This window comes from Siphateles boraxobius, unplaced genomic scaffold (genome assembly GCF_051911475.1).
Source record: "Siphateles boraxobius isolate OS27281-9 unplaced genomic scaffold, OSU_SipBor_1 7, whole genome shotgun sequence".
NCBI classification, from domain to species: domain Eukaryota; kingdom Metazoa; phylum Chordata; class Actinopteri; order Cypriniformes; family Leuciscidae; genus Siphateles; species Siphateles boraxobius.
This window is the reverse complement of record NW_027509197.1, coordinates 36,454,938-36,482,397: the sequence shown is the minus strand read 5'-3', so window position 1 is coordinate 36,482,397 and position 27,460 is coordinate 36,454,938. Positions and strand designations below refer to the sequence as shown.

Genomic DNA, 27,460 nt, shown 5'->3' with positions numbered 1-27,460 from the left:
GTTTCCAAAAAAACAGAATACAGTACAGCAAAGATAAAACAACTAGAAACAAGAAGCAGACACCAAAATAAAATCTGGTCACAAGCGGTCACATGACACAGTGCTTACCACAGCCTTTCTCGTCACTGTTGTCGTTGCAGTCATCGCTCCTGTCACACACCTCGCTGAGTGGCACACAGTTCCCGTTGTCACAGCGGAAGTCTCCGGGTGGGCAGGTGGGCGCTGGAGTCCTGCACATGTGATCCAGCTCATCAGATTCATCCCCGCAGTCATTGTCCCCGTCACAAACGAAATCCCGCGAGACGCAGCGCCCGTTCTGACAGGTGAACTGGTGCTGTGGACATGTCGAATATGTGCAGCCCTGTTCATCACTGCTGTCTCCACAATCATTACGACGGTCACACCTAGTAGACACCAAACGCACAGCAGGGATTTATGGGAGAGACTGCTGTTTATTATTGGAACCAACTGGATCCTATGCTTACTTGATGTATACACTGTTTATGGTGACAATAACAACTTTTTATCCTGTATAAACACCGTAAACTCATCATAAACATATACAAAAGAGGATCAAATGGTAAAAAAAGGATCAAATGGTAAAAAAAAAAAAATCATCAGAAAATTAAATACAATTCATTTCCCTTTTGTATTATTATTATAGAAAATTATATATTTTTCTTTTAAATAACAAATACAATTAAATACAATTATAATGCAATGCATTTTATATATTTATTATTATTATTGATGATGATGATTATAATAATAGTAGTAGTAGTTTAATGGGCATGCAGTTTTTATGGTGTAAAAAAAATAAAACAATATTTAAAAATCAATTCTGCATATTAGTTATCAGAAACTTAAATAATGAGCTTCTCAAGGCGGCTTGTCTACACATAAATTGCCTATGAGGATGTTGCATTTTTTGCATCTCTTGCATTACATCTGTAGGTAGCCTTTCATGCTTTAAATGCAATTCTAACCTGTAGGAGATGCGGATGCAGAGGCCGTTGTTGCAGGTAAACTCGTTGGTGGAGCAGGACCTACGAGTGCAGTTCTGGTGCTCATCGAATGCGTCCGAACAGTCAGCGTCTCCGTCACACACCCAGTCCCTCGGGATACACTTCCTCTGAGGAGGCCTGTTATTCATACAGGTGAACTCTTGAGGCGAGCAGCTGCGATTAGCTGCGAGACAAAACAAGGGGCCAGAATTTAAAAAAAATATACAATTTTGTAAACTCTATGTTCAAATCAACATCTGCAAACAAATAGTGTGGCAGTGAATTCCATTTTTTTATGCTTTTTAGAGTGTCATACTTCACAAGATTAGTGGAAACAACAAGAAGTCAAATCTTAATATGAACTCAAACATTTCTCATCAAATTCTTCTATATTATCGATCTATTAAACCATTCAATTTACAGGTTTTTAATCTTACTGTATGTCAACAATTATCTAATTTGTGTCTATTTGAGACTTTTTTGATACTTTAATTGAGAGCTCATCAGCTACGACAGAGCAACCTCTTGTGAACTGGAGAGAACAGGGGAAGTTTAAAGTCTATGCAGCGAGAGCAGCCAGCTAAGACACTCACAAAGCAGTGAGTGAGGCAGGAGAAATTAGGAATGCAGACTCCTTACACAGAGGCTTCAGACCTCAGGCATGAGCTATAGATCCTCCACCCAACCACCAGCCAGTGTTCATTTCGTTAACAAAAAACTCGTCAAAATTTCTATCAAAAAACAGCTTTGAATGAAAGAACCTATGACGAACATCTATTGACGTTTTTGTCAACTAATAAAAATGAGATGAAAATGTTAGGGAGGGATCATTTGGGAAGAGATCAAGACAGAATTGATGTCCTGCATCGTAGATGATGCGCACATTTGAATTGTAATTGCAATTGTATTGAATCTGTATTGCATGTTCAAACCTTAATATCATTCATATTAACAAGCTAATAGACAGTATATCATGAGTTTGGAAACTTTAGAGAAATGCTTAATTGATGCATTACAGTTTAACTAAACCCATAATAATTTAGTTGACTCAATCTACTGCAGATTTAGTCTAATAAAATCTTGTGATATTTATTTGACTAAAACTAGACTAAAACTAAAGTAATTCAGGACACTAAAATATGACTAAAAATAAATTGCATCTTAGTCATAAGACAATTACTAAACCTAAACCAAAATTTGCTGTCAAAATGAACACCAGCACCTGCACCCTACTACACTTATGGACTGAGGGAGACGAGAGAACAGAGAGGAAGAAAACGGGTGCAGAGAGCAAGGACTAGAGAAGAGAGATGATACAAGAACACTCAATGTAGCCAAAAAGTCAAGGATGAAACTTAAGGCCCGGTTTCACAGAAATGGCTTAGATTAAGCCAGGATGAAGCATTAGTTCAATTAGGACATTTAGGCAGCTTTTATATACGTGCCTTAGAAAAAAAACATTACTGGTATTAACCTTGAGACAAAACAATGGCACTGACATATTTTAAGATATCTCCGTGCAAGTTGCTTTCAGTTAAAACAGCTTAAACATGCATTTTAGTCTGGGACTAGACTTAGAAAATAGAAATCTTGACTTGGCAACAAACTGAAATAAGTTGGGGAAAAAAACACTAAAATTACTAACTGCAAATAAACAAGAAATAAAACTAAAACTAAAGCTGAAATTAAATTAAACATAAAAATTAATAAAAAGTTAGTTTGTACCAGAGGCGATTTCTTTAAGACTGCATGGGATGCTCAGCTTCCACTGTATAATGTCAAAAAATAATGGTCAAATATGTGTTAATATTTTATTGACTAAAAATGCGTTAGAACAAGTTAATCTCGAAGACGAGTTCGTTCAGAATCAGCAACGTATAGCAGGTCGGCTGACTCGATTTCCTTCTCATACAGTCTCGTAGCATCACAGTGCATTTCCCTATGGCATTTCCCCATTGAAGCTGAGCGTCCATTGACTTCAATGGGGCTGCTTAGAACAGTTTTTTTCAGTGCTTCGAAACTAGACGGTCATTGGATAAATGCTGCGATTATGTTCCGCCCACGGACGCTCAGCATCTCTGGGGTGAATAGAGAAGTGGGCTGGCCTGGAGTCCGGGCGTCTGCGTGATGATTGGAGGATCTGTCGAAAGACTGCATCTCCTTTTGACTGACAGCTATTTTGTACTATAAGAAGTCGCTGAAGCTATTCGCGCTCAGTCCCATCGCGGATTTCTCAAGTGTAGTCAAAAGACAAACTGCTGCAACCTATTTCTTGATATTTGCGTGCGAAATTGCCAATTTTCATTTATATATTTCACAGTTACACACCACATCCCTTGTTTGAGTTTTAGCGAGTTTAATAATTTCTTTTTGATCATCATTCATTCATTCATTCATATAGTAGGCAAGGCTAGCGTGAGTGAAACTGCACACGATGTCAGACAGTGCTAATATTGTAGACCTGATTTTGGCGAAGTCATTTGAAAGTCTTCCTTACGAGGAAAAGCTTAAAATTAAACAGAAGGGCGGATCAACACCTAAGATTGATTTAGTGCAAAAAATAGGGAAAAATAACAGGTCCTTTCATCTCTCCTGGTATGACAAAATTAGCTGGCTGACTGGAAGTGCTGTGACAAATAAAATGTACTGCTGGCCATGCCTGTTAACCCTGTGGGGTACTTCGGCCCAAATGGACCCGACGCATTTAAATATATATATTTTTTAAATCATAGCTTCATCGGAATGGTCTGAAATTTGGTGACTTTTTTGGTACTTGGTATATGAACACAAAAAAAAATTGGGGACAGGATTTGAATAATCTAAGTGGTTGTAAAAAAAATTGTCACACTCAGGACCTTCGGGTCCAAATGGACCCGCATAGGAAATGAATGGCAAATTGGCAAAAATGTGAAAATACCGAGTTTTTTTGTGCGTACAATCTACAAATCAGCCTCGATCCAGAAAAAAAGCACACAACAGTGAAGGGGTGAATCTATAAGACATCAAGAGTAGAAAACAGACACATCCACACACACACACACACACACACACACACACACACACACACACACACACACACACACACACACACACACACACACACACACACACACACACACAGATTACATATGTGTTTTGCATTTTTAAAATGCTCAGTTTGTCCACCAGATGGCATCCATCTCATTTCAAAAATTGCTTTCATGAGGTCTAGGCTTGACTCTAAAATGAAATACAGCTTTAAAAAAAATAAAAAATAAAAAATATTTTTTTAAAATAATTTTCTATTATATTCAATGGGGGGAAAACTGGGGGAAAATGGGTCATATTTATTGCATAAATATTAATTATAAATCATAAAATTCTCAAAACACCAAAAAAGAAAAGAAAAAATATTATAAAAACAAGTAAAAAAAAAAAAAATTTCTTTTAATAAATATGAATCCCACCCTTCCGGCCCATTTGGACCCGAAGGTCCTGAGTGTGATCCTGAAATGAAGGACCCCAGAATTAGTGAAACCATCTCACGGATGTGTTGATTGGTCAAAGGTGGGGTTTGAAGATCTGTCTAACTTTGACAGGGCATATAAAAGACATGAAAAGAGCCATGAACATCTCAGTGCATGTGCAAGATTAAGTTGCATGGGCAGGATCAGGGTTGAGCATGCAATCAATAAAGGTGCTGGCATTCAAGTGGCTAAACATAATGAAAGAGTAAAAAAAAACAGGGCCTTCCTAAACCGCCTTATTGATGTGACATCCTTGCTTGGCCGGCAGGAGCTGTCATTTAGGGGACATGATGAGAGTAGTGAATCATCCAACAAGGGGAATTACAGGGAGTTCACAGAAACATTAGCTAAATATGACTCTGTCCTGTCCACACAATTTGAGTGCTCAACTGTGTTTTCTGGTAAGTCCCATACTATTCAAAATGACTTGATCTCTGCTCTTGCAGCCACCGTTTCTCGTCAGATCAGAGATGAAATTCAGGATGCTCCCTTTTTTGGATGGCAGGTGATGAAACAACTGATATATCCTGTCATGCCCAACTCTCTGTCATTGTTCGCTATGTGGATAGTGCAGGTAAAATTCAGGAGCGCTTTATTGGATTTTCTGATGTTTCTGAGGGGTGAAATGCTCAGTCCGTTTTTGATGTATTAAATGAGAACAAGCAGGGCTACAATTTTAAGGATAAGCTTGTGGCACAGACCTACAAAGTGAAAGCAATAGCCCCCAGTGCAATGTTTGTGCATTGCTATGCACACAGACTGCATCTGGTGCTGTCACAGGGGGCTAAATGCTTGCCTGAGTGCAGAATTTTTTTTGCATCACTCTCTGGGTTTGCCACATTTTTTTTTTCAAAATCCACAAAGAGGACGTCTTTTCTGGAGTCTGCAGGCTGTTCAAGGTTGCCCAGAATTGCTCCTTCTCGATGGAATTTCACATCACGGATAGTGAGCACTGTGGCAAACAACTATGATGGCCTCCTGCAGACATTTGATAACATCATTGCAGATACGACAATGGATGATGATACACTGGATTGTGCCCAAGGCTTTGTGAGGAAACTGGAGGATTTTGAGTTTGTGTTCATGTTGTACACATATGAACAAATCTTCTCTGAGACTGTTGTGGTCTTTGACATTGTTCAGCAGAGGGCGATGGATGTTCTCTACTGCAAGAAAAGGATTGAGTCTCTTCTTGCATTTGTCAAAGAGAAGAGGTCAGAGGGGGCTTTCCAAGCTGTTTATGCCAAAACAGCAGATCTCACATCAGACCCACGAGATGAGCCCATGAGAAAGCGCCGTCTGACCCAATTGCAGGACCCCCAAGAGCGCTACAGAAATCTGTACATGGCGATCCTTGATAACATCTTGGAGCAGATTCCTCGACGTTTTTCAAATTTGGAAAGTATGCTCTTCTTAGAATTAGTCAATCCAGGGAAATTTGATGACATGAGGCAAGTATTTCCAGAGGAGGCCTTCCAAAGTGTCCTGAAAAGTTATGGCCATCACTTTGATTCAGGGAGACTGAGGTCCTGTGTTCAGATAAGGACTTGCAGGGTAACAGGGGAAAGCTGTGTGATTACTTGGTGTTCCTTAAAAACATAGAGTTGGACAGTGCAATGCCTCAGCTTTACAAACTGTTTTCATTAGTGGCAACAATTGGAGCTACATCTGCAGGTGTAGAAAGGAGCTTCTCCTGTTTAAAGCGGCTCAAGTCCTACACCCGTAACACAATGGGCCAAGGCCGTTTAAGCAGCCTAGCTCTGCTGGCCATTGAGAGGACACTGGTCAAGTCACTGGAAAAGACGCCTAGGTGTTACGACAGGGTCACAGAGCATTTTCTTGAAAAGGAACGCAGGGCAGAATTTACGTTTAAATAAATGGACAATTCTATGATGTAGGCCGAAAATGAGCTTCCCCTCTTTGAGAGACCAGCAGCCGCCACTGGTTTGTAGTATATATATATATATATATGAGATGCAAGAAGGTACATTTTAATATTATTGTATATTATATTATATATGCACAATATATAATTTATAATATAATAATTTACATTTTTGCATCTCTTGCAATAGCTCTGCAGCTGTTCTGTGTTTAGTGCTAAATCCAAAGGGACAAACATTTAAATAACATATTATATCAAAAGTACAATGTGAGTACAATCATCAAGAGAGGGGGGTTTGGCCCGAGTAATACTGACCACAGTTGTGTCTCTCGTCCTCGTCGCTCATATCCCCGCAGTCGTTGTCTCCATCACAGATCCAGGATGAAGCGATGCACCTTCCGTCATCGCAGCGGAACTGCTCGGAGTTACAGGTCCTCACCATAGGGGCTGTAGGGATCAAACACACCGCAGTGAGCCACAGATCAAGAAGCAGCAGAAGAGCGAGCTGCCCGAGGGCCATGTCTCACTCGGACATCATGGGGAACTAAGGAACATGCGGCCTACGTAATCCATTTAACCATTAAATCCCATCCTGAACAGCCAGAAACGTGGCTGAGTGCTTGGATTCCACAGGCAGAGGAATTCTGGGAGAGAATAAGCATTCCTCTCTCTAGTGTCCCGCTTGAACAAAAGACACCGAGGGGTGCTGTGATTAACGGGACAAAAGCGAGAGGATGGGGCAGTGTGTGTGAGAGGAGGGGGCAGAGAATGTCAAAGGAAGGGCCGGTGTCTGTGTGAGGGCTTTTCTGCTGAACGTCACTTTGGAGGAATGTGACACACAATGGAGGGCTGGACTGACCACTGGCATCATAGACACACACCCAAATACACCAGACGGTTAAAGGCACTTCAGATACCACTGAAGTGTCATTCAGAAAAGCAAACCTTTTTCATATTATTAAAGCTTCTAGTTATTTGATGTTATTGGTCATTCCTGTAATGTAGCACGTTTAAGATTATAATACTTTTATTTCTATTTCTAAAGTCCATCAGACTTTAAGACATACCCTTGATTGTAGCTAAACCTATAAATTATAAACCTATAAAGATCGCTTTTTGAAACACTTCAGTCTGAAAAGAGTGAAATCATTTCAAATTCAACCCTATATTCACTTAACTGTGATAAATGAAAATTGTCTAACACATTTAGAGTTTAGGGGTCAGAAAATGTTCTTTAAAAAAAGAAAAGATATTAATACTTTTATAGCAAGGATGCATTAAACTGATCAAAAGTGACACTAAAGACATTTATAATGTTACAAAATATTTCTATTGCAAATAAATGCTGTTCTTGAACTTTATTTTCATCAAAAAATCTTCACCAAAAGTCCAAAACAATGCATCATAGTTTTCCACAAAAATATTAAGCAGCACAACTGAAAAATGTTAAACATTGAAAATGAAAAGAAATGTTTCTTGAGCAGCCATTCAGCATATTAGAATGATTTCTGGAGGATCATCTGACACTGAAGACTGGAGTAATGATGCTGAAAATGTATTTCATATTTTATTTAATTTGTATTAATTCATATTTAATATTAATTAAAATATTATAATAATAAAATATTTTGTTAAAATAAATGCAGCCCTGAGCATCTTTCAAACACACACACACACACACACACACACACACACACACACACACACACACACACACACACACACACACACACACACACACACACACACACACACACACACACACACACACACACACACACACACACAAATCTTTTTGTGAAATTTCTTACCGAAAATTCTTACCGAACACCAAACTTTTAAAAAGTGAATGATATCTAATATATTAAGAATACCTATATTTTTGGAACATGAAAATGCATTGCTTAACAGGAATCACCTCATATATATATACCATTTTTATAGAAGTTCTACAGTACTAATGAATAGAACTGCGGGATAAGAAGCTCTGGGAGAGACACAAACCTTCAGTCTTTTGTAAGGGCATTTTGTCACAGACATGCTGGTCTGAATTACTACATTTTAGTTCTGTTTCTGCCAACTGAACCAGTTTCTTGAACACAACGTCAGTTTCATCGTTCCACTTTCTGACTGCATGCATCACCAGTGGAGTGAAACATGAGGGGTGGGGGGCAACATCATTTCCTTCCAACTTCAATTCCCTCCATCACCATGGTAAACAATGAGGCAGGATACCCATCATTAATTCACACCCAAAAACATGGCCAACGGTTTCCCTTGAAAAACACAGCTTTATCCTCACATCACAGTGTTTTCATAGTTCCTCCCCAGTAAAGTGGTTCAAACAGGGTCCAAAATTGACTTTTTTTCCACATATGCTGGATGAATGCCAATGTATATTTAAAAAAAAAAAAAATCTACTTGAATGATTCTACCAATAAAGTGTAAATAGTTATGTGTAGTACTTACTGCAGGTAGTGGGCTCATCAGAGCCATCATTACAGTCTGTACCACCATCACAGTACCAGTGCCCGGGAATACAGCGTCCGCTCGAACAGCGAAACTCGTTCTGGGAACATGTAGATGTGGCTGAGGAGTGAAGAACAACACTAAAGTCAAGTATACAGATGAGGGTTACATCAAACAGTCAGCCTCAAATGGCAAACATGGGCCATAAGCGTTAGGTAAAACAGGGTCCAAACTCTCATCAAACCAGAAAGCCCAGAAAGGACTGTACCTCAGCGGCACCAGGTGTTACCGCTCACATTCATGGGTCACTAATTAACTGAAATTCCAGAAAGGGCAAGTTGAGCAACAACTTTGGCTTAAAAAGTAAAAGTAAATTATTCTCTAATGCATTTTGAGCTGTTAAACAGTTACTCATCTTATTCCACACTATAGCAGAAATAAACAGCTAAAATTATTATTATTATTATTATTATGCATAATCGCAGGCTGGAGCACTGGTATATTTTTGTAAACTGCCTTCTTGCTTATGTTCTCTTTTGACACTTAAAGTCACTACCAGGAAATGTAATCTTCGATCATATGGGCAAATCATGTATGATATCCCACGAACGCGAACTGTCTTTGGTGAAAGTGCCTTTAAAGTTTTTGCACCTTTTTCCTGGTATAAATTGCAGAATCAGCAAAAATTTGACTATTTACCAACAATGAGCCAGTTTAAAATTAGGATAAAGGACTATTTGAATACTAAATGCACATGTGCTGTTACTGAGCACTGCTGGTGATTATGTTGAGATGATGTCAAATTGCCAAATGTCTTTTTCTGTCAAATGTTTTTATATATATACATATTTTTTATATGGAACTACTAGTCTGCTGTCTTGGCCAGGACTCCCTTGAAAAAGAGATTTTGAATCTCAATGGGATTATTTCCTGGTAAAATAAAGGTAAATAAAAATAATTAAAAAATTATTAATTTTGTCATTCTTCCGGTGGTTGATTAATTGATTGACTGTTTACTTATTTATTACTACTATTAAATTCCATTTGTCACATTTTTTTAACATCTACATTGTAAAGCAGCTTCTATATAATTTTTTTGTCATTTTGACAATTATGTCAATATTTTTTGCATTCAATACTATAATAATAAATACCTCAATTTTACATGACATTAGCTTTGCAATGTAAACCATAAAACATTAAAGCATTAAGCCCCGAGAAGCCGTGATTTACAGTGAATATAGAACAACTAAAGGGCGTTGTTAGGCACAATGCTGAGCGGAGAAACACAGCTTCAAGGGGCTTATTGCTTTTATAAAACGGTTACTCAATAAAAATATTCATTTTAATATCGATTTTATTCATAAATAAACACCAGCAACAAAAAATATAACGTTATAACATATTTATTCCTCCGCCAAGCAATGTAGTTCCAAAGAGGTAGCCAAGCAACACATGCAGCAACCAAGAATCACAAACGGCAGTTGGGCACAATGCGCAGTAATACTAATGTAATGCGGTCACAGGTGTATGTTTGTTGAGTAATTTACAACGGCTTCGAACGCGGCTCAACCAATCAGAATCAAAGACCGGAACTATCCGTTTTATAATAAGTCATTAATTCACATTAGCATATTAACAAATATCAGGGCAGCTTAAAGAGATAGTTCACCAAAAAACAAAAATTCTGTTATTTATTCACCCTCAATTTCTTCTAAACATGTATGAGTTGCTATTGAACACAAAAGAAGATATTTTGAAGAATTTTGGAAACCATTGCCTTCCATGGTATTTTTTTTTTCATACTCTGGAAGTCAATTTGGACCAGCATCTGCTCGGCTACCCACATTTTTCAAAATATCTTTGTTTGTGTTAAACAGAAGAAAGAAACAACTCGAGTAAATTATGAATTTTGAACAGAATTTTCATTTTTGGGTGAACTATCAGGAACTGACAGGGCATCTCACCACAATGCGTCGCACTCTCGTCACTGTTGTCTCCACAATCATTATCTCCATCACACAGGTATGAGCGTGGGATGCAGATGTTGGTGGTCTGGCATTTGGTGTGCTCTGGCTGGCATGTCCTCTCAGCTGTGTTTTATAACAAGGAGAAGCCGTTATGGATTGTATAAATGCTTGTAAACTGTAGGCTGTGTAGAAGCAACTTTTTGTAACATTGCACATGAATTTACCGCAGTTCTGTTCATCTGACGTCCCGTTGTCGTAACAATTGTTTATTCCATTGCAGACATATTCCCGTGCAATGCAGCGACCATTAGTGCAGGAGAACTCAGCATTGGGGTCGCAGGGGCGGAACATGCAGCCTGTCTCGTCGCTGTTATCACCGCAGTCATTATAGTGATCGCAGCGGTAGTGATACGGCACACAACGGCCATTTCCACATGTGAACACGGTGGGCTCGCAGGTGTGAAATGCTGCCATGCACAGATAGTAAAAAAAAAACATGTTACTATGCAGAAAATGCTGAATGGACTACCAGAAACTAGTGGAACTCGCCGCCTACCACCTCTATCTCTCTACTTTAGTTTACCTGAGAGTGAAATGAATGCTGCTGCTTGTGGGACTGCGTGCGAAAGAGAGAGCGGTGCATTGTAGGAGAGGTTAGTATGTTTATGGATGGTTATTAAACTTTAAAGTCTAAGACTACTGTTCCAAATTCTAGTAAGTTGCCTTGGTGTCTGCTGACTCACAAATGATTTTAATAAAATCCTCTGAACATTCTGAAAATAGTTGTTACGAACATCCAAAAATTCACATGAACGATTAATAAATCAAAATTTTTGAGAACATTGTTAGAGAACATATAACTTTACATTTTTATCTGTTTTTAAGTTCTGATTAAATTTTAATTATAAAAAACATAAATTGCATTGATTTTTGCATGTACTGCAACTTGTTGCAATGCATTATGGCATTATTGTCTACATGCAGTATTGCCTTAGAGTTTGGCCAAAAGAAGTTATCTTAAAGGGCAGCATAATAATGTTAAGAAGGCAGAACACAAGAATTTGGAACAAAGCTTTTATCTACACGTGAACAGAGATAAGCAAGAATACACACCAAAAACGAAATGACTCTTGGATCCTGAAGCAAGAGATTTGAGCAAGTAAGAAAAAAGCAAGAAGAAATATATTAGTGAAAGATTGCGCACCATTGCAGGAGAGGAAAATCCATTCACCAGCAAACAGAGATGGTCAGACAGCGACGGAAAGACTTAAACTTAGAGATTTGATTGTCAACATTATGCTAAGTTGTGCACAAATATCAATTTTAAGTTTAGTTCACCCTTGAAATTGCATTATTAATTGTCAGTGTGGGTGAATTCCTCTTGAAGTGAGCACTCAAAAGGGTGCAGATTATTTCTGTCTCATACACACCATGAATGAAGGCACGGGCACATCTTCTGAATCAATAAACTGTATTTACATAAAAGCACCCTCTATTCTGAAAAGATTTGAAGTCCTCTGTACAGGCTGACAACATGTAAGCAGCAATGCATCTCACCGCAGACTCTCTCGAGTTCATCACTGCCGTCCCCACAGTCATCATCGTTGTCGCATTTCCACTGAGCGCGGATGCAGCGGCCGTTCATGCAAGTAAACTGGCCAGACTGGCAGCGTGTCCCATTGTCAGGGATGCAGTGTTTGTTATCGGCTAGATACCAGCGGCCCTCAGAGGGACACTGACACTCTGCTCCCTGAGGACCTGGAGGAAATAGTGTTGTATTTGAAATTAAGTACTTCATTTCACAATTTATGTGCATTCAAAATATTTCATTTAAAGATGGCTCCTAACATTATAAATATACGAAATATATTGATGGTTAAAAATGTATTTAACATAAAAATAAAATAAAAAAAAGGATGTAGGCTTTGTTCCAAAGCATAGTGAGCTGCCTATGTAGGCATCATAACGTGATGCTCTAACGTGCACTCCTGAAGCAAAAATAATTCAATTCTAAGGTAGCATCACATTTATCCTTACAATCCCATAACGCAGTGCAGTAAGATAATCTGTAATAAAATCAACCCAATAACGTGGATGAAGTAAAAAAAAGGATATATATATATAAATTGTATATCATTTAATACCAATAAATATTAAAATAGTTCAATCAACTTGCATTGAGTTGCTGCATTTTTGGAACATAGCTTTTATTTTGGAGCATACTGGCTTTAAATATTGTTTAAAAAATATGAACCTACCTGGGGTGCAAATATGGCTGCAACCACCGTTGAATTGTTCGCAGGGACTGCTGCACTGCTGCTGTTTGCCATTGGATAGCACATGGATGTCCATGGGGCGTGATGGAAGGTTTTGTAGCATCACCCTCTGGTCGGACCCGTCATACTTGTTTGCACGGTAGATGCTGCGTGTGTTCCAGTCCGTCCAGTAGATATGCTGACCGTACACTGTCATTGCAAATGGGTAGATGGCAGTGCTTACGATGACCTCACGGTTAGTGCCAGTGAGTGAGCACCTCTCAATCTTCTGCCTGCACGGAGAGAAAACACCAGTAAACAGTGCAGATGAAGTGTTGATAGTTAATAATACCAATAATTTCTTGAAGTGAAAAATTATATTATATAGATCTTACAAACTGGCATCTGCCCAGTACAGCCTCTGGTCTTCATAGTCCAGTGTCAGACCATTTGGCCAAACCAGACTAGTGTTGACAATCTCTGTCCTGAAGTTTCCCCCCAGAGTTGCACGCTCTATCTTTGCATTGGTTCCCCAGTCGGTCCAGTACATATATCTGACCACACACAGAAATAGAAATGCATTTAAATTAAATGAGATAATGGCTCATTAAACGTCTAAATCACAGAGCCACTGAATCAGAGACTCACCCTCTGCATGGATCGAGCATGATTGCTCTGGGTCTAGGCACCTGTGCAACAACAGTTCTCTGAGACCCATCCACTGCCATGGAGCTGATGGTCTGGTTAATGTAATCACTGTAATAGATCCTCTTATTGATCCAGTCATACGCAATGCCATCAGGAGCTCCCAGATCTCCACAGAGAAGAAATCATTCAGAAAAACAAAGATATGCAAACACTAGAGCTGCAAGATTAATCGTTAAAAGATCGCAATCTTGATTTAAAAACCCAAGCCATATTGTTCATAAATGACAGCGATTCTGACAATATTCAAATATTTGCACAAAGTTTGTGCACAAATTCTCAGTGACTGTCAGACAGTAGAAATGCATGATCCCAAATTACTCCAGAACTGAACATTTGATCTGCTCCAATTAAAATTCAAAATGACAAAAACAAACGTGCATTTGTGAAACAAATAACTTCTCCCATGCTTTCTTTCTTATTTATATTTCACAACAAAAGAACAAGGTAATTAAGATCCAAATAATTTCCAGCCTGCAAACTAGCCATTGTAAAATGTAAATGTCATGCAAGTTACTTTGTCAAGTCAACATTCAAATATTGCTGCAATTAACTTTCCTTTTCTAGCTAAACCTGCAGTGTCAGAGTGCATTCTGGGTTTAAATAAGCAGCTCACCTGAGGCCACCTCTGTAGCAGGAGAGGAAGGTGAAGCCAAAGTGATGAAGCTAATCTTGCTCTGGCCCGCTCCCGAGCTCTGGGTGAAATAGATCCTGCCATCCAACCGGTCAAAATCAAGGGCTACCGAAGTCCGGGGAACGTTAATCACGGGAAACGGCAGCGAGTGATCCTCTGGATCCAGCCGCAGAGATCGTACAGTGCTTTCTGTCGTGTAAATAAGGTAGTCATCCCGGGACACCACACAACTGCTGTCATCCGGAGCAAGATTCCCAAAAGCACACGAACACTTCTTCGTCTGAGTTCCCGCGATGGCGAAGCAGAAGTGAGCACAGCCGCCGTTGGACTCTAAGCAGGGGTTGTTATTGAGCTCGTGTGCTGAACTTGGCTGCATTCTCCGGTCAAAGATGGTGACGTCCCGCAGCATGTTGATGTTGTCTCTGATCACGAGCGGCTGGTCGGTCGCGCCTGGCTGTTTGCTGGCTTGGAAGACTTTCTTCAGGTTTCTGTCCACCCAGATTACATTCCCCTCAAACACTGTGACGCCATATGGAGTCGGATAACGACCTCCGTACCGTACGACCTCCGTCTCGCCCCCCTCGGGCCGGACTCGTGCGATCATGTCCAGGGAATCGTCCACCCAATAGATGTATCCGTCTCGGTGGTCCAAAGCCAAACCCCTGGGAGTGATGATGCCTGAAGAAACCAGCACTGTCCGGTTGGAACCGTCTAGAAAAGCCCGCTCGATTTTGGGGGTCTGTCCATAGTCGGCCCAGAAGAGGTATCTGTTCATGGGGTCCACCACAATATGACGTGGCATGTCTACTTGGGTTTTGAGAAGAACACGACGGAACGTGGTATTGAGTCGGATTACTTCGATGTACGTCTCGGTCAAGAAGGCATTGGTGAAATAGAGGTTTCCTGTGGAAAAACAAATACAAGAAAGAGTAGTAGCACAAAATTTGCAAAAACTTTTTTGCAAATTGTAATTATGATTAAGTAAAAAAGTAAAGTATATAAACTGAACTTGAGTAAAAGCCTTATACACTATGGAATACTTTATTTCTATTTCAAATAAATGCTGTTCTTTTCAACTTCCTATTCATCAAAGAACCCTAAAAAAAATGTCTCATGGTTTCCACAAATTTCTTGAGCAGCAAATCAGCATATTAGAATGATTTCTGAAGGATCATGTGACACTGAAGACTAGAGTAATGATGCTGAAAATTTAGCTATATATCGCAGGAATAAATTACATTTTAATATTCAAACTGAAAAGTTGTTTTAAACTAAAATAATATTTCACAATAATAAAAAAAAAAATGCAGCCTTGGTGAGCATAAGAGGCATCTTACCGTTACAGACCACAAACTTTTGACTGGTAGTGTGCCAAACTTTTTTATTCAAATATTGGGGTCAAAAGTCTATGTTTAACAAGCCATGGGTCACCGGGGTCTAAACTAACTGAGCCTCTTTTCTGTCATATGTTAACCTTAAATCTTCTCCAATGCCACCTGTCTGTGCTTATACTAACGTGAGTTAATTAACATGTCCCTACAGTAAGCTGTCACCATTCTGACCTCTAAAGCGGCTCTAGAACATTCCAGAATAGTATAAACCACATGAAAGCAGTGACTTCACATAACGCTCCATGAATTCAATGTATCTGAGGTACTTGGGATTAGAGTTCACATTCTTGGAGGTACTTCACTGGTTTTGGGATGTGGCCAAATTAGTTTCAATCAAAATGTTCTGTATGACCATAGAAGCGGTGAGACAAGTTCACCAAATCTGTTTTGAACATACAAGCACACAACCCCTCACCTGCGGCCCAGTCTACAGCAATGCCCCGTATTCCATTACGCCCGATTCCAGAGGTGACAATGCTGCGAAATCCAGAGCCGTCCGGTTTGATCCTGCGGACTCCGTTCTGAGACGCCACGGTGCTGCTGAAGTCACACCAGTAAATGAAACCGGAAGACATGTGCACGTCTACGTGAAGAGCATTGCGGCCTATAGGACACAGACACACACAAGCACAAAAAGTTATAGTATCAATAATGTTTTTTTCCCCATTGTTCCATGCATTTCTCATTACACACTATATTCACAATATATTTGTAAACGTATGCTAGCAATATACAATAAAGCAACATCCAACATGTGAATTACTGTGCTTTTTATTTGCCATAAAGCTTTAATATTTTCAGTCAGTTCAAACAGTCCACTTCAATTAATTGATTCAACACTGATTCAACAAACGTTTGGGTTGTCACTCAGAAAAAGTCTTTCTGTGACATTTTTTTATAAAAATGTAGTTATGTTACATTCATTCACATAAATAGAACTTAAACTCAGAATATTATTTATCCCTGTTCATTTAGAGAAAAACAAATTTATACTTTTTAAAACTAGATTTTTTACTGTACTTTAATTCATGAATTATACTTTTTGAACATTTTGAATCTAATTTTGGCTTCAATGGCAATACATAAATATTAATATGAATTAATATTAAAAATATTAATACGGAATAATTATTAAAAAATAAAAATAATTTGAAAATACTTTTAATATAAATATAATATTTATTTTATATTCGCTCATATAAATGAAAAACTTTAAATATTATCCGTCCTTGTGTTTGTGGAAAACAATGTAGACCACATGCATTTATAATTTTTAAAACTAGATTTTGAAATCTATTTTAATTAATGAAAACAAATATTAATATTAATACTATGAATTTGAATCATAAATATTATATTTACATATAAAATATCTACATTTAGATTATTAATATTAACTAATATATATATATATATATATATATATATAAAATTTGGAAACACTTTTATAAAAAAAGGGATTTTAGATTTATATAAAAGAGTAAAAATTCAATTAATTCTTTTTTTATTATATTAAATATTTACTTATTATATAATTTTTTTTAAATATACTTAAATATATTGTAATTATATAATATATCATTATTATATGATATTCATTAATTATATGTTAATATATTTTAAATAATAGTATATTTGATCCTCACCTCTGCCTGCCACGGGCACCATTGACTCCGAGTGATCCGCTCCTTCCAGACTGAAGCCCTTGATAGCAGTGAGCATAGAGATCACAACGTAAGATTGGTATGGAGAACAAGTTCTGTTATCGGCGTTGAGTTTGAACCCAGTCGCACAGGCGCAGCTGAACAGGCCACTGGGACGTGGTAGACACAACTGATCACATGTCCCCATGTTATTACTGCACCCGTTAGACGAGCCTGCTGAAGCTATAGGGAGACACACAGAAAGACAAACAACTTAGACCAGATAAAGAGAATGAGAGGGAGATATTTAATACTTTAAAAAAACTGCAAAGAGGTAATCATAAGAATACATGATACTGACTCATATCTATCCATTCTGGTAATGTATACACATTTCTGGTGCATCTCAGTATGTAGTGATACTGATATATTATCACTTCCACCTCTTACTGGAAGGACTTATACAATAGACAGCGTTCACAGCCCCAGAGAATGAACATGTGCACTGAGCACCGAACAAAGGGACACTGATTCTTCTCCGTATAAAGCTGAGTGTCCCCCTGAGGCGGAGGGGAACTAATTGGTAAACTGATATCCCCATTGAAAGTCATTCAGCCCTCTCTGGTAATTGCAACACGGGCATCAAGGTAACGATGACTTCCAGAAAAGACCACCATTCCAAGTCAACCGTGGAATGAATTAGAGATAAATGGTCAAAAATTACACTGTGAGATGCCTACATAGGCAGCATTCTGAGGTCCAATCTCATTTTTAAAACATTTAACTGATTGATATCACCATTTTTCCCCCAGTTTATCAATCACAGTACATTATGACAAATGTGTGGGATTACAAGTTTTCTGAAATGTTTTGTTTAACTAATGCAAATTACACATTGTCTAATTATTATGCACTAATTTGCATTCAAGAAATCTGAATATTGGATAACGCAGGGTTCAAACACCTTGTTTCATTTTGATGACATATAAGAGTTAAATGTTTTTACAGAAAGGACTTTGGATATCTCCTTTTATCAAATACATTTTCACCATATTTTAGGAATAAACGGTTATGTAAAGCAAATAAATGAACTTTAAAAATGAACAAACCCCTCTGTAAAAACCTTTGGAATATAGATAGGAATGAAACTAAAAACTTTGCTGCATGTATGTGCTACTACTCATTTTTTGAAGATATGTATTGTAATTGAAATCTACTGATGAAAATAAAAAACGTGTCATATTATTAGCGTAGCAACATGCAAACATCTAGCTCCATTGAAATCAATTGTGCATCTTCGGTGAGCTTTGTGTAGGAAGATCTATTTGTATATTTGTGTGGAATTACTGTCTATGAAGAGAATTACAAATAGTTTTTCATCCAAATTCAGTGGTTTATAAGGCAGCTGTCTAGTGTCTACGTAGGTGTAGCAAGGCAGATTACTAGGTTATGGAACAATATGTTAAATTGTTTTTGCATACTTCTTTTTTTAATATATACTCACAGTCTCTATAGTGTACTTTGAGTACTCTGAGACCAGCCACGTTATCCCGCATTACGACCCGGTTGAGTCCTGTGGCTTTGTCGACACGCTCAATCACCTCAAAGTCTCGATCTGTGAAATAAAGGTAGGAGTCGTGTACGGCCACACCCCATGGATGGGATAATCCATTCACCATAGTGATGCGGTTTGATCCATCGGGGTCACCACGCTCGATCTGAAACATTGAAGACACAGTTGTAGAATAGTTATTTATTTACATATATTTATTTAGTTATTTACATGTATACAGTTGTATATATATATATATATGTGTGTATGGATAATTATATATATATATACTATATATATATATACATACATATACATATATATATATATATATATATATATATATATATATATATATATATAATCCATACATATATATTTGCATCAACATTTATATGTGTGTATGTGTAAATATATATAGATAATACTTAAATTCATCAAAAGTGTTCAGTAAAGACATTTATAATGCTACAAAAGAATTCTAATTCAAATAAAAGCTGTTCTTCTGAACTTTCAATTCATCAAAGAATACTGAAAAATGTAGCAGTTTCCACGAAAAAAATGATTTCTGAAGGATCACTGAAGACTGGAGTAATGATGCTGAACAATTCATCTTTGCTATCAGAGGAATTAATTCTATTTTTAAATATATTCAAATAGAAAATATTATATTAAATTGTAATACTATTTCACAATATTCATGTTTTTACTGCATTTTTCATCAAATTAATACAGCCTTGGTGAGCAAACTTTTGAACGGTAGTGTATTTGATATATACTGTACATCCAACTAGCTAAAATCTAAAGCAATGGAAACAGGGCATACCACGCCAGTTCCTGTAACGGCCCAGTAGAGCTTGTTCTCTTTGATGTCTATAGTTATGAACTCCACATGTTCTAGATTATGTGTGAAGAGGGTGGCGGGGTTGGAGCCGTCCATATCTGCCGACGCCACCTTGGCCGGGATACCGCTCTCTGTCCCCTGATCTGTCCAGTAGATCTTTCTAAAACAGATATAAACATCACTAAACAGAAACACCTGCTGTATATAAAATACTTACAGCAAATAAAGCATCTTTTTGTTTCGAAAAATATATATCTTTAGGACTGATTACGACTCTGTGTATGTTGACTGTTGTTTATTGTGCTCAGTCAGTTCAGACCTGGCCGAGGACATTAAATCAGCTCAAGCTTGTTGAATTTGGGGATCAGGATTAATGCCACAGTTCTGCTTATCTGGGCTTACCCACGTGCCGGGTCCACCGCAATGCCAACGGGAGCTCCTGCGCCAGAAGGTGAGCCGTTGTTTGTGATGAGAGTTTTTCTGTACTGAATTTCTCCTTTTAGCCTCAGAACCTGAAACAAATCAAATTGGGTTTGTCACAATAACAGTACAAGTAAAATTTCTCAATTATCGATACCAATTTTAATACAGTAGGAAAGCAAATATGCTGTTTAACACACTCTTTTATTAAAACATTTAATATTTTAAAATGTTAAAAAATGTAAGTATTAACAAATAAATAAATAAACAAATAAATACAAATAAATAAATTGTACATTTAATATATTTCCTCAACCCGTTCAAGTAATAATTTAAGTAAATAATAAAATAAAGAACAAAGAAACAAATTGCAAGCAATAAAACATTGAAAAACAATACAAATGAAGTTTTTCACCTGCATAGTAGCAGTATCAAGTATTTAAGTAAATATATACAAATATATAATTCATATAGATAATTATATATATATTTTTTTAAATATAATATTATGTATTTTTGTATCAAAAACAAAGATGATTATTGAAAATGACATTTTTAACTTGGCACTTCTTGCAGTCAGTGTTATTTTAGTATTATTTACATACTATTATTTTGATTTATTTAAATACAATTGTAGAATGTATTAATATTTTTGAATTAGCTTTTATTTTTATTTTTTGTTTAAGCTTTATCAGTTTTGTAAGGTCCTTTTGTCTGTTTATATTTCTATTTAATTTTTATTCCAGTTTTAGTGTTAGCAATGATGGCAACTAACTGAAATAAATAAGTTTAGGGTTTTCATCTAATATTTATATTTCATTTCAATAAATAACAATTATTTTGAGTATTTTTAGTTTTAGTTAACGGCAACAACACTGCTTTTAGCACATAGATCTACTGGTTACAATACTTAAACTAGTTTTTAACATTGATACAACTGTGTGGTCAAACTATTCTTCAGTAGGTAGAAATAAGCCCTGACAAAGAACAAACTATGATGCAGTGAAACGTGGCTTGCCAAGAATGCCAACCTCAATAGACTGTGATGAAGGGTTACAGTAGTACAGATTCTGCGACATCCAGTCCAGAGCCAGTCCGACCGGAGAACCCAAGATGGCCGCTGGTGCGAACTCAGTTCTGTTGGTACCATCTGACTTTACCCGATGAATCTCCCCCTGTGCAGATAAATAAGACAAAAACCTCATTTCAGAATTTAAAACCTGTTAACTAGTTAAAAGGATGCATCTTGATTTAATCATCTGAGATAAGGTAGGAAATGTTTATATGCTTTACCGGATGTTCCACCCAATAGATCATCTGCTCAGCATCATCAAAGTCCACATCATATCCGTTCAGCAGCCCGGCGACCGGCACCATGGCGTCATTGCTCTTGTCGTTCGGGTTGAGTGGGATGCCGTAAATGATGCTGTCTCTCACCACCACCAGGAATGGATCCTCAACTGCAAAATCATCAGTACATTATACATAACTCAAACGTCACTAATAAAAAAAATTAAATAATGATGGGCTATTCAGCAGTGACGTGATTTTCAACAAATTACGTCATGTGAAATAAGTACATTTTTTTATTTTTGAGTGAACTGTTCCTGCAAGCAAGCTTACAGATGCTTAGCATCCCTTGTGAAAAGAGTACACTTTAGCATACTTTTAAAAAAGTATCATTATGTAAATAAAAGAATATACTTAAATGCAAACTGAATGTAATGTATTCTGACACTTAATTGCATGTTATGTTCAATTAAATCAAAAATATTTTATTTGATATTAAATGTTATTAGTTAAACTTAAGTTAGAGCACTTTTTTGACCCACTTAAGTAAGATGAAAATACATATTTTTATATATTTTACGGTCTTTGAAATATGCTCCCGAATGTACTAATAAGCATTTATGGTAAACAAAAATATAATTTAATGTCATTGCTATTAAAACTTGCATTTCATGTATTTTAATATATTTGTAATTACACAATTGTAAAATGTATTAACTTTAAACCTAATATTACACTAGAGTTAAATTTATAATTGTACTTTAAAGTACTTTACATGTGCTTTAGCATCAAAATAAGTGCACTTCTCAAGACAAGACAAAAATATTAAAACATAATGATTTAAAATGTACTCAAAGGTAAAACTTTTAAACTTTTTAAAAATGCACTTCAGTGTGAGAAGAAACACTCATGAAAGAGTACTCTCTTTAAATACATTTAAGTGGCATTTTATTTCGGTAATATATACTTTTTAGATTTAAAGTATACTGCAAGTGCACATTCAATACACTTAAGCACACTTTTTTTCACAAGGGATAGCACAGATTCCAAGCATTAGGTATCATCTCGTTGCATTTAGTCTTACAGATATGAGGTACTGGTGAAAAAGCCCTCGCAGAGTAAACTACGCCATATCAGCAGTTGATTGTGAAAAACAGGCCATTCAATCACCGTTTGTCTGGATTAATTGTTAAACTCTCATGGAAGAATGCACTTGACAGCGCTAACAAAGGCTGAAACCTGAGCGAGGTTGAGAGTCTGTCCCAAAGAGAATGTTAAGGGCTTCTTAAGACTAAAGGCCTCTTACGCGCTTTCATCCGTTACTGTCAGCTGAGCTAAGGTCTTTTATAATAGTAAATGTTTGCCTCCGCAAAGAAGCTTACTCAGTAAATCGAAAATGGGTTTCTGTTGACAAGTTTTCATTCCCCTGATATCTATATCCAACTTTAACAGAAGACTGCTTCATTCATTCACTGCAAAGCATATTAAATGGACAGGGGCCAGAATTAAAGACATAGACACATGCATTATTCTTTAAAAACAGCCACAAGCAGGAATAAACTGTTAAACTCATTTATCTTTGTCCATGGCGTATTTATTAAGTTAACTTAGATGGTACAGCTTTACTACTTTAAAAGGTCAGAGGTCATTTCTTTTAGAGTGCTGCAGTAATGATGTATTTTTGTAGGCCAACTCGCAAGATCGCATCACCCTGGTTCCCTCGAAAAAACCCAATGGTATTTTTCCATTGGGTTTTGGATTATTGAAGAAAATAAGCACTGAGACCAACAATAGTTTATGGGCCATATACAGTATATGCAATAGCATGACTATTGCAAACCTTAGTAAACCACATTGCATGATTTTTTAAATACTCTTCGTCCATAAATTTTGCATCAGAAAGGACAATCACTACAAATGCAATGCATATGCACAAATAACTGTGTCCAAGCTTTATCACTGCTAATTTTTTATCTTTAGTAAATCCTTACAGCAGTTTTTATACGAGGGTTTGCAAGAGGGTTTATAAGAGGGTTTGCGCTGGAGCAAGCTGTTAGTAAATCTGACGCTATGATTCTTACACATTTATCTCATCAAGATAATCTTCATGAATACATTTTGAAGCCTAAATACAAACGGCAAGAAGTAAAAAGCTAAAGTTAGGATATAAACAAACTACACCAGGGTTGTACGACTTCAACATCACCACCAATAAGTTTCCCAACAACTCTTTGGATTCATCTTTTTTCTTTTTTCTTTTATCTACGAGTTGGAAAGCTTGTGTTAGAATAGTTTGTGTGAGTATATTAGCTACTTGTTATCAATTGCCCTTTCCAAGACACGTAAAAATCACAAGGGGATTAATGGTGTATTTTATGTTGTAGAATAAAACATAAAAATATCTTGAGTTTGTGTTCACCACAGACCTTATCTCAGGCTTTAGGACATATTATTAAGCATAAGTAACTCTGTTCTCAAGATATCTGCATCAGCCACTGAAAAGCCCATATCGGCGCCTGTCTCTCGTACCTCTAGCGCACGTGAACTGGTCAGCGGCGAGAGTCCAGCCAGACGGACAGGCACAGGAGTAGAACCTGGGACCAATCGCTGACAGCAGGCAGATATGAGTGCAGGGGCTCGAACGGGGGTCACAGGGGTTAAAACCTGCAGGAAGAACACATCGAAACTTTGAGGTTAACATCAAATCAATATAGACCCTATTTGTTTTCTTAACACGCTTCTGGTTTTCTTCTGAACGGTTCATTGGTGCATGTTATTCTGATGAAAAAAAAAACTACATAATTTGACTTGCTTCGCCTCTAAAACTTTGTGACATCGAAGAACACTTTAGAATACTTTTAAGTTCACATTGAATACAGTTAAGCACACTTCTTTTTCACAAAAAAAATGGTTACACTTTAGTTTAAGGTGTCAGTATTCCAGTGTAATTATACATTTAAGTACTGAGGAATAATAATTAACTACATATATTTACTAAAGGGTTAGGTATAGGGTGAGGGTTTGGTTTAGGTTTAATTGCATGTAATATTTTTTTAAGGCATAATTTATAGTTATTACTACAGTAACTACTGTACATGTAACGTGCAACATGACACTGTAAAATAAAGTGTTATCAAAGAAATGACTTTCCTTTTTAGCCAGCGTGAGAAAAAGCTTTTATTGTTCAACCCTTTTCAAATCTTTTTTCTTATCGGAGTGACTTCCAGAAATGCTTGCTGCATTTAATCCTAACAAAAACACTTTGCTGTCCAGATATCAGGCAGTTTATCTGTTGTGAAGTGCTGTACCTGCAGGCTGTCTGGCAGGGTGAAGTGCCACCAGGCCCATGGGCTGGGGCAGATTATACAGCATCACCGTCTGGTTCTGTCCGTGCCACTTGTTGGCCCGGATCACGCGGTTGACGTATCTGTCGGTCCAATAGACAAAATCCTCAAAAATGGTAATTGCGTGGGGATGTTGAAGTACCTTTTCATTGAGAAACAAGAGGTGTTTTATTTATCCACATGGTAAATATGAAGGGAAAAAAACAAGCATTCATAATTGTGAAAGATACTTTATGCAAGTGCGTAAATACAGATGCCAATGCATTGCATTACGAACTAGAGTTTATTTTGCATTAGCAAATGCTGCAAGTACATTTAAATGGGTATGGTGCATTGCAAGGACATAGGAAAATGGTAGGGTTTGCAAAAGTGATGCTCATTCATGTGACCAAAAGTTGAGATTTCAATGCACTCTAATGTCGACCATTTAGACATTCATAGAGTTGTATTTGTTTTTGCTTGATTTCAAACTCCCCCAGTTTTCCTTGATATTTTTGTTTTGTTTTCCAGTACAAATATATAAACATTCTTAAATACATATACATTGACTTTAAAGGCTAAATGACATTAGATGAGTGAGGTAAGAAAAATAAACTTTAGAAGTTGTTTCCCTTTGAATTACTGCATTTTTAATTTTCTTACCCCATTGGCAGGTATTTTTTCTTGTTTTCAGTGAAAAACTCAATTTATTTTTATACATTTTTCAGAACACATGACTTTTTATCTTGTCATTTTGCATCTCAAGTAATTATATCTTGATTCAAGAATGTTTAGATATTTATCCTGGAAAACAAGACAAAAATACTAAGGAAGTGTACAGTATTGTTCATGCAAAGCTACAGAATCATAAACAGAAATGTGCACATAAAACAAAAAGTCTCACCAAATCACTGGCCAACACTTGTTTTCGGTTTTTTCCATCGTAATCACAGTAGTCAATGAAGTCTAGGTAAGCGTCGGCAAAGTAAAGCAGATTGTTGGGGTAGTCAATTGTTAAGCCATTGGGCCAATAAAGTTTGTTGCTGATGATCGTAGTCCTTAATTTCCCATCCATGCTGGCTCTCTCAATACGAGGATTTCTGCCCCAGTCCGTCCAAAACATGAGGTGTGTGCTGAAATACATATAGAAAAGGGCATACTGGGATTTTGTTGACCAATTGTCATTTAAATTCATTTTAAATAATCTGTAAATAAAACAAATATCATTGGAGTATGTTTTACGTCTTTCTACTTCAAAATTCCATGTGAAATTTTTTTCTACAACATTTTTTTCCTCAGTGTACTTGTTAAATGTAGTGAGTCTTACTTATTTCTAGGGTCCACGACCAGAGCTCTTGGATTGGTCACGTTTTCACTAATCAACACTGTTCTGTGGGACCCGTCTAGTTTGGACACCTCTATGGTCTCCAAAACGTAGTCTGTCCAATACAGGTTTCTGCCAACCCAGTCTACGGCGAGACTCTCGGTGACGGTCACTCCGCTATCAAAGATCTGGCAGGAAAGAGAAATTATATTTTAGGGGGATGATGTTTTATGTTTACTGTAAGTGTGCCGGATCAGCGTTTGTGTCACTCACCACGGTGCGGTCGCTTCCATTTTTGTGAGCGCTCCATATTCTGTCCTGGGTGGTGTCAGACCAGTAAATACGATCTGTGACTGAGTCGAAATCCACCGCTACAACGTTACGGCCGTCTCGCACAAGAGACCGAATAACGTTTGGCTGTGCGAGGATGTCGTCCGATATAATCTGATTCCGACTGGCCACCAAGAGCAAGGCTTCTCGAGATCCTGCCAGATTGAGAAAGCAATGGAGAACAGGATAGAGTAATGTGAAATATTATTACAATTTAAAATAAATCTTTTTCTTTCTTAAAATGTTTTAAAATTTTAATTTTTCCAGAATTTTTTGCATCAATACTCCAATATTAGAACAGCAAATACATAGAACAGCATTTATTTTTATTTTTTTTATAAATGTCTCTACTGTAACTTTTTGTTCAATTTAATGTGTCTTTGCATAAAATTTATATATATATATATATATATATATATATATATATATATATATATATACACAGTACATACATACAGACAAACTCTTCTCTTCTGGCACACATTTTAATTATTTAATTATTGTAAAGTCATCAAAACTACGGAATAGCACAAATGAAAGAATGAAAATGAGATAGTGACCTCAACAAGTCCAATTCATCCATTACAAAATATATATAAAAATAAACTACATTTTAGTTTTGTAATGAATTTGTATACTAAACAAAATGAATTATTAGGGTTGTTATGATTATAAAAAGTTTGGCTGGTTATTATTTGCCATTCAAATGCTTTGTGAGCAATGATTTCATTTACCTTTGTCAATTGCATAACACATAAAAAATAAATCTGTATCTTTAATATTTAAATGTTAAACAATATTTTCCTTTAACTATTTTGCAGATTTTAGAAGAATTATAAAGTCATCAAAACAATGAAATTACACAAATAAAAGTATGAGAATTATGGAGTGACTAAAATGTTAAACAACACCCTT

General features: G+C 36.8%; 1 protein-coding gene across 2 annotated transcripts in view; it reads right to left on the bottom strand.

Moving 5' to 3' along the window:
* lrp2a (low density lipoprotein receptor-related protein 2a) overlaps positions 1-27,460 on the bottom strand; it is a 99,289-nt gene that overhangs the window by 28,208 nt on the left and 43,621 nt on the right. The window contains exons 27-51 of one of the 2 annotated variants that reach the window (XM_077215888.1): positions 26,489-26,700; positions 26,219-26,403; positions 25,796-26,024; positions 24,877-25,054; positions 24,098-24,232; positions 21,572-21,738; positions 21,310-21,453; positions 20,261-20,370; positions 19,841-20,018; positions 18,967-19,180; positions 17,466-17,705; positions 16,235-16,423; positions 14,411-15,331; positions 13,738-13,903; positions 13,485-13,643; positions 13,093-13,382; positions 12,392-12,592; positions 11,948-11,971; positions 11,418-11,450; positions 11,059-11,301; positions 10,832-10,957; positions 8,865-8,984; positions 6,711-6,842; positions 987-1,188; positions 109-404 (exon numbers count right to left, since the gene is read on the bottom strand). In XM_077215888.1, coding sequence (XP_077072003.1) covers positions 109-404; positions 987-1,188; positions 6,711-6,842; positions 8,865-8,984; positions 10,832-10,957; positions 11,059-11,301; positions 11,418-11,450; positions 11,948-11,971; positions 12,392-12,592; positions 13,093-13,382; positions 13,485-13,643; positions 13,738-13,903; positions 14,411-15,331; positions 16,235-16,423; positions 17,466-17,705; positions 18,967-19,180; positions 19,841-20,018; positions 20,261-20,370; positions 21,310-21,453; positions 21,572-21,738; positions 24,098-24,232; positions 24,877-25,054; positions 25,796-26,024; positions 26,219-26,403; positions 26,489-26,700 — 5,094 coding nt within the window. The remainder of the gene's footprint in view (positions 1-108; positions 405-986; positions 1,189-6,710; positions 6,843-8,864; positions 8,985-10,831; positions 10,958-11,058; positions 11,302-11,417; positions 11,451-11,947; positions 11,972-12,391; positions 12,593-13,092; positions 13,383-13,484; positions 13,644-13,737; positions 13,904-14,410; positions 15,332-16,234; positions 16,424-17,465; positions 17,706-18,966; positions 19,181-19,840; positions 20,019-20,260; positions 20,371-21,309; positions 21,454-21,571; positions 21,739-24,097; positions 24,233-24,876; positions 25,055-25,795; positions 26,025-26,218; positions 26,404-26,488; positions 26,701-27,460) is intronic. The other variant, XM_077215889.1, reaches the window with a different exon arrangement.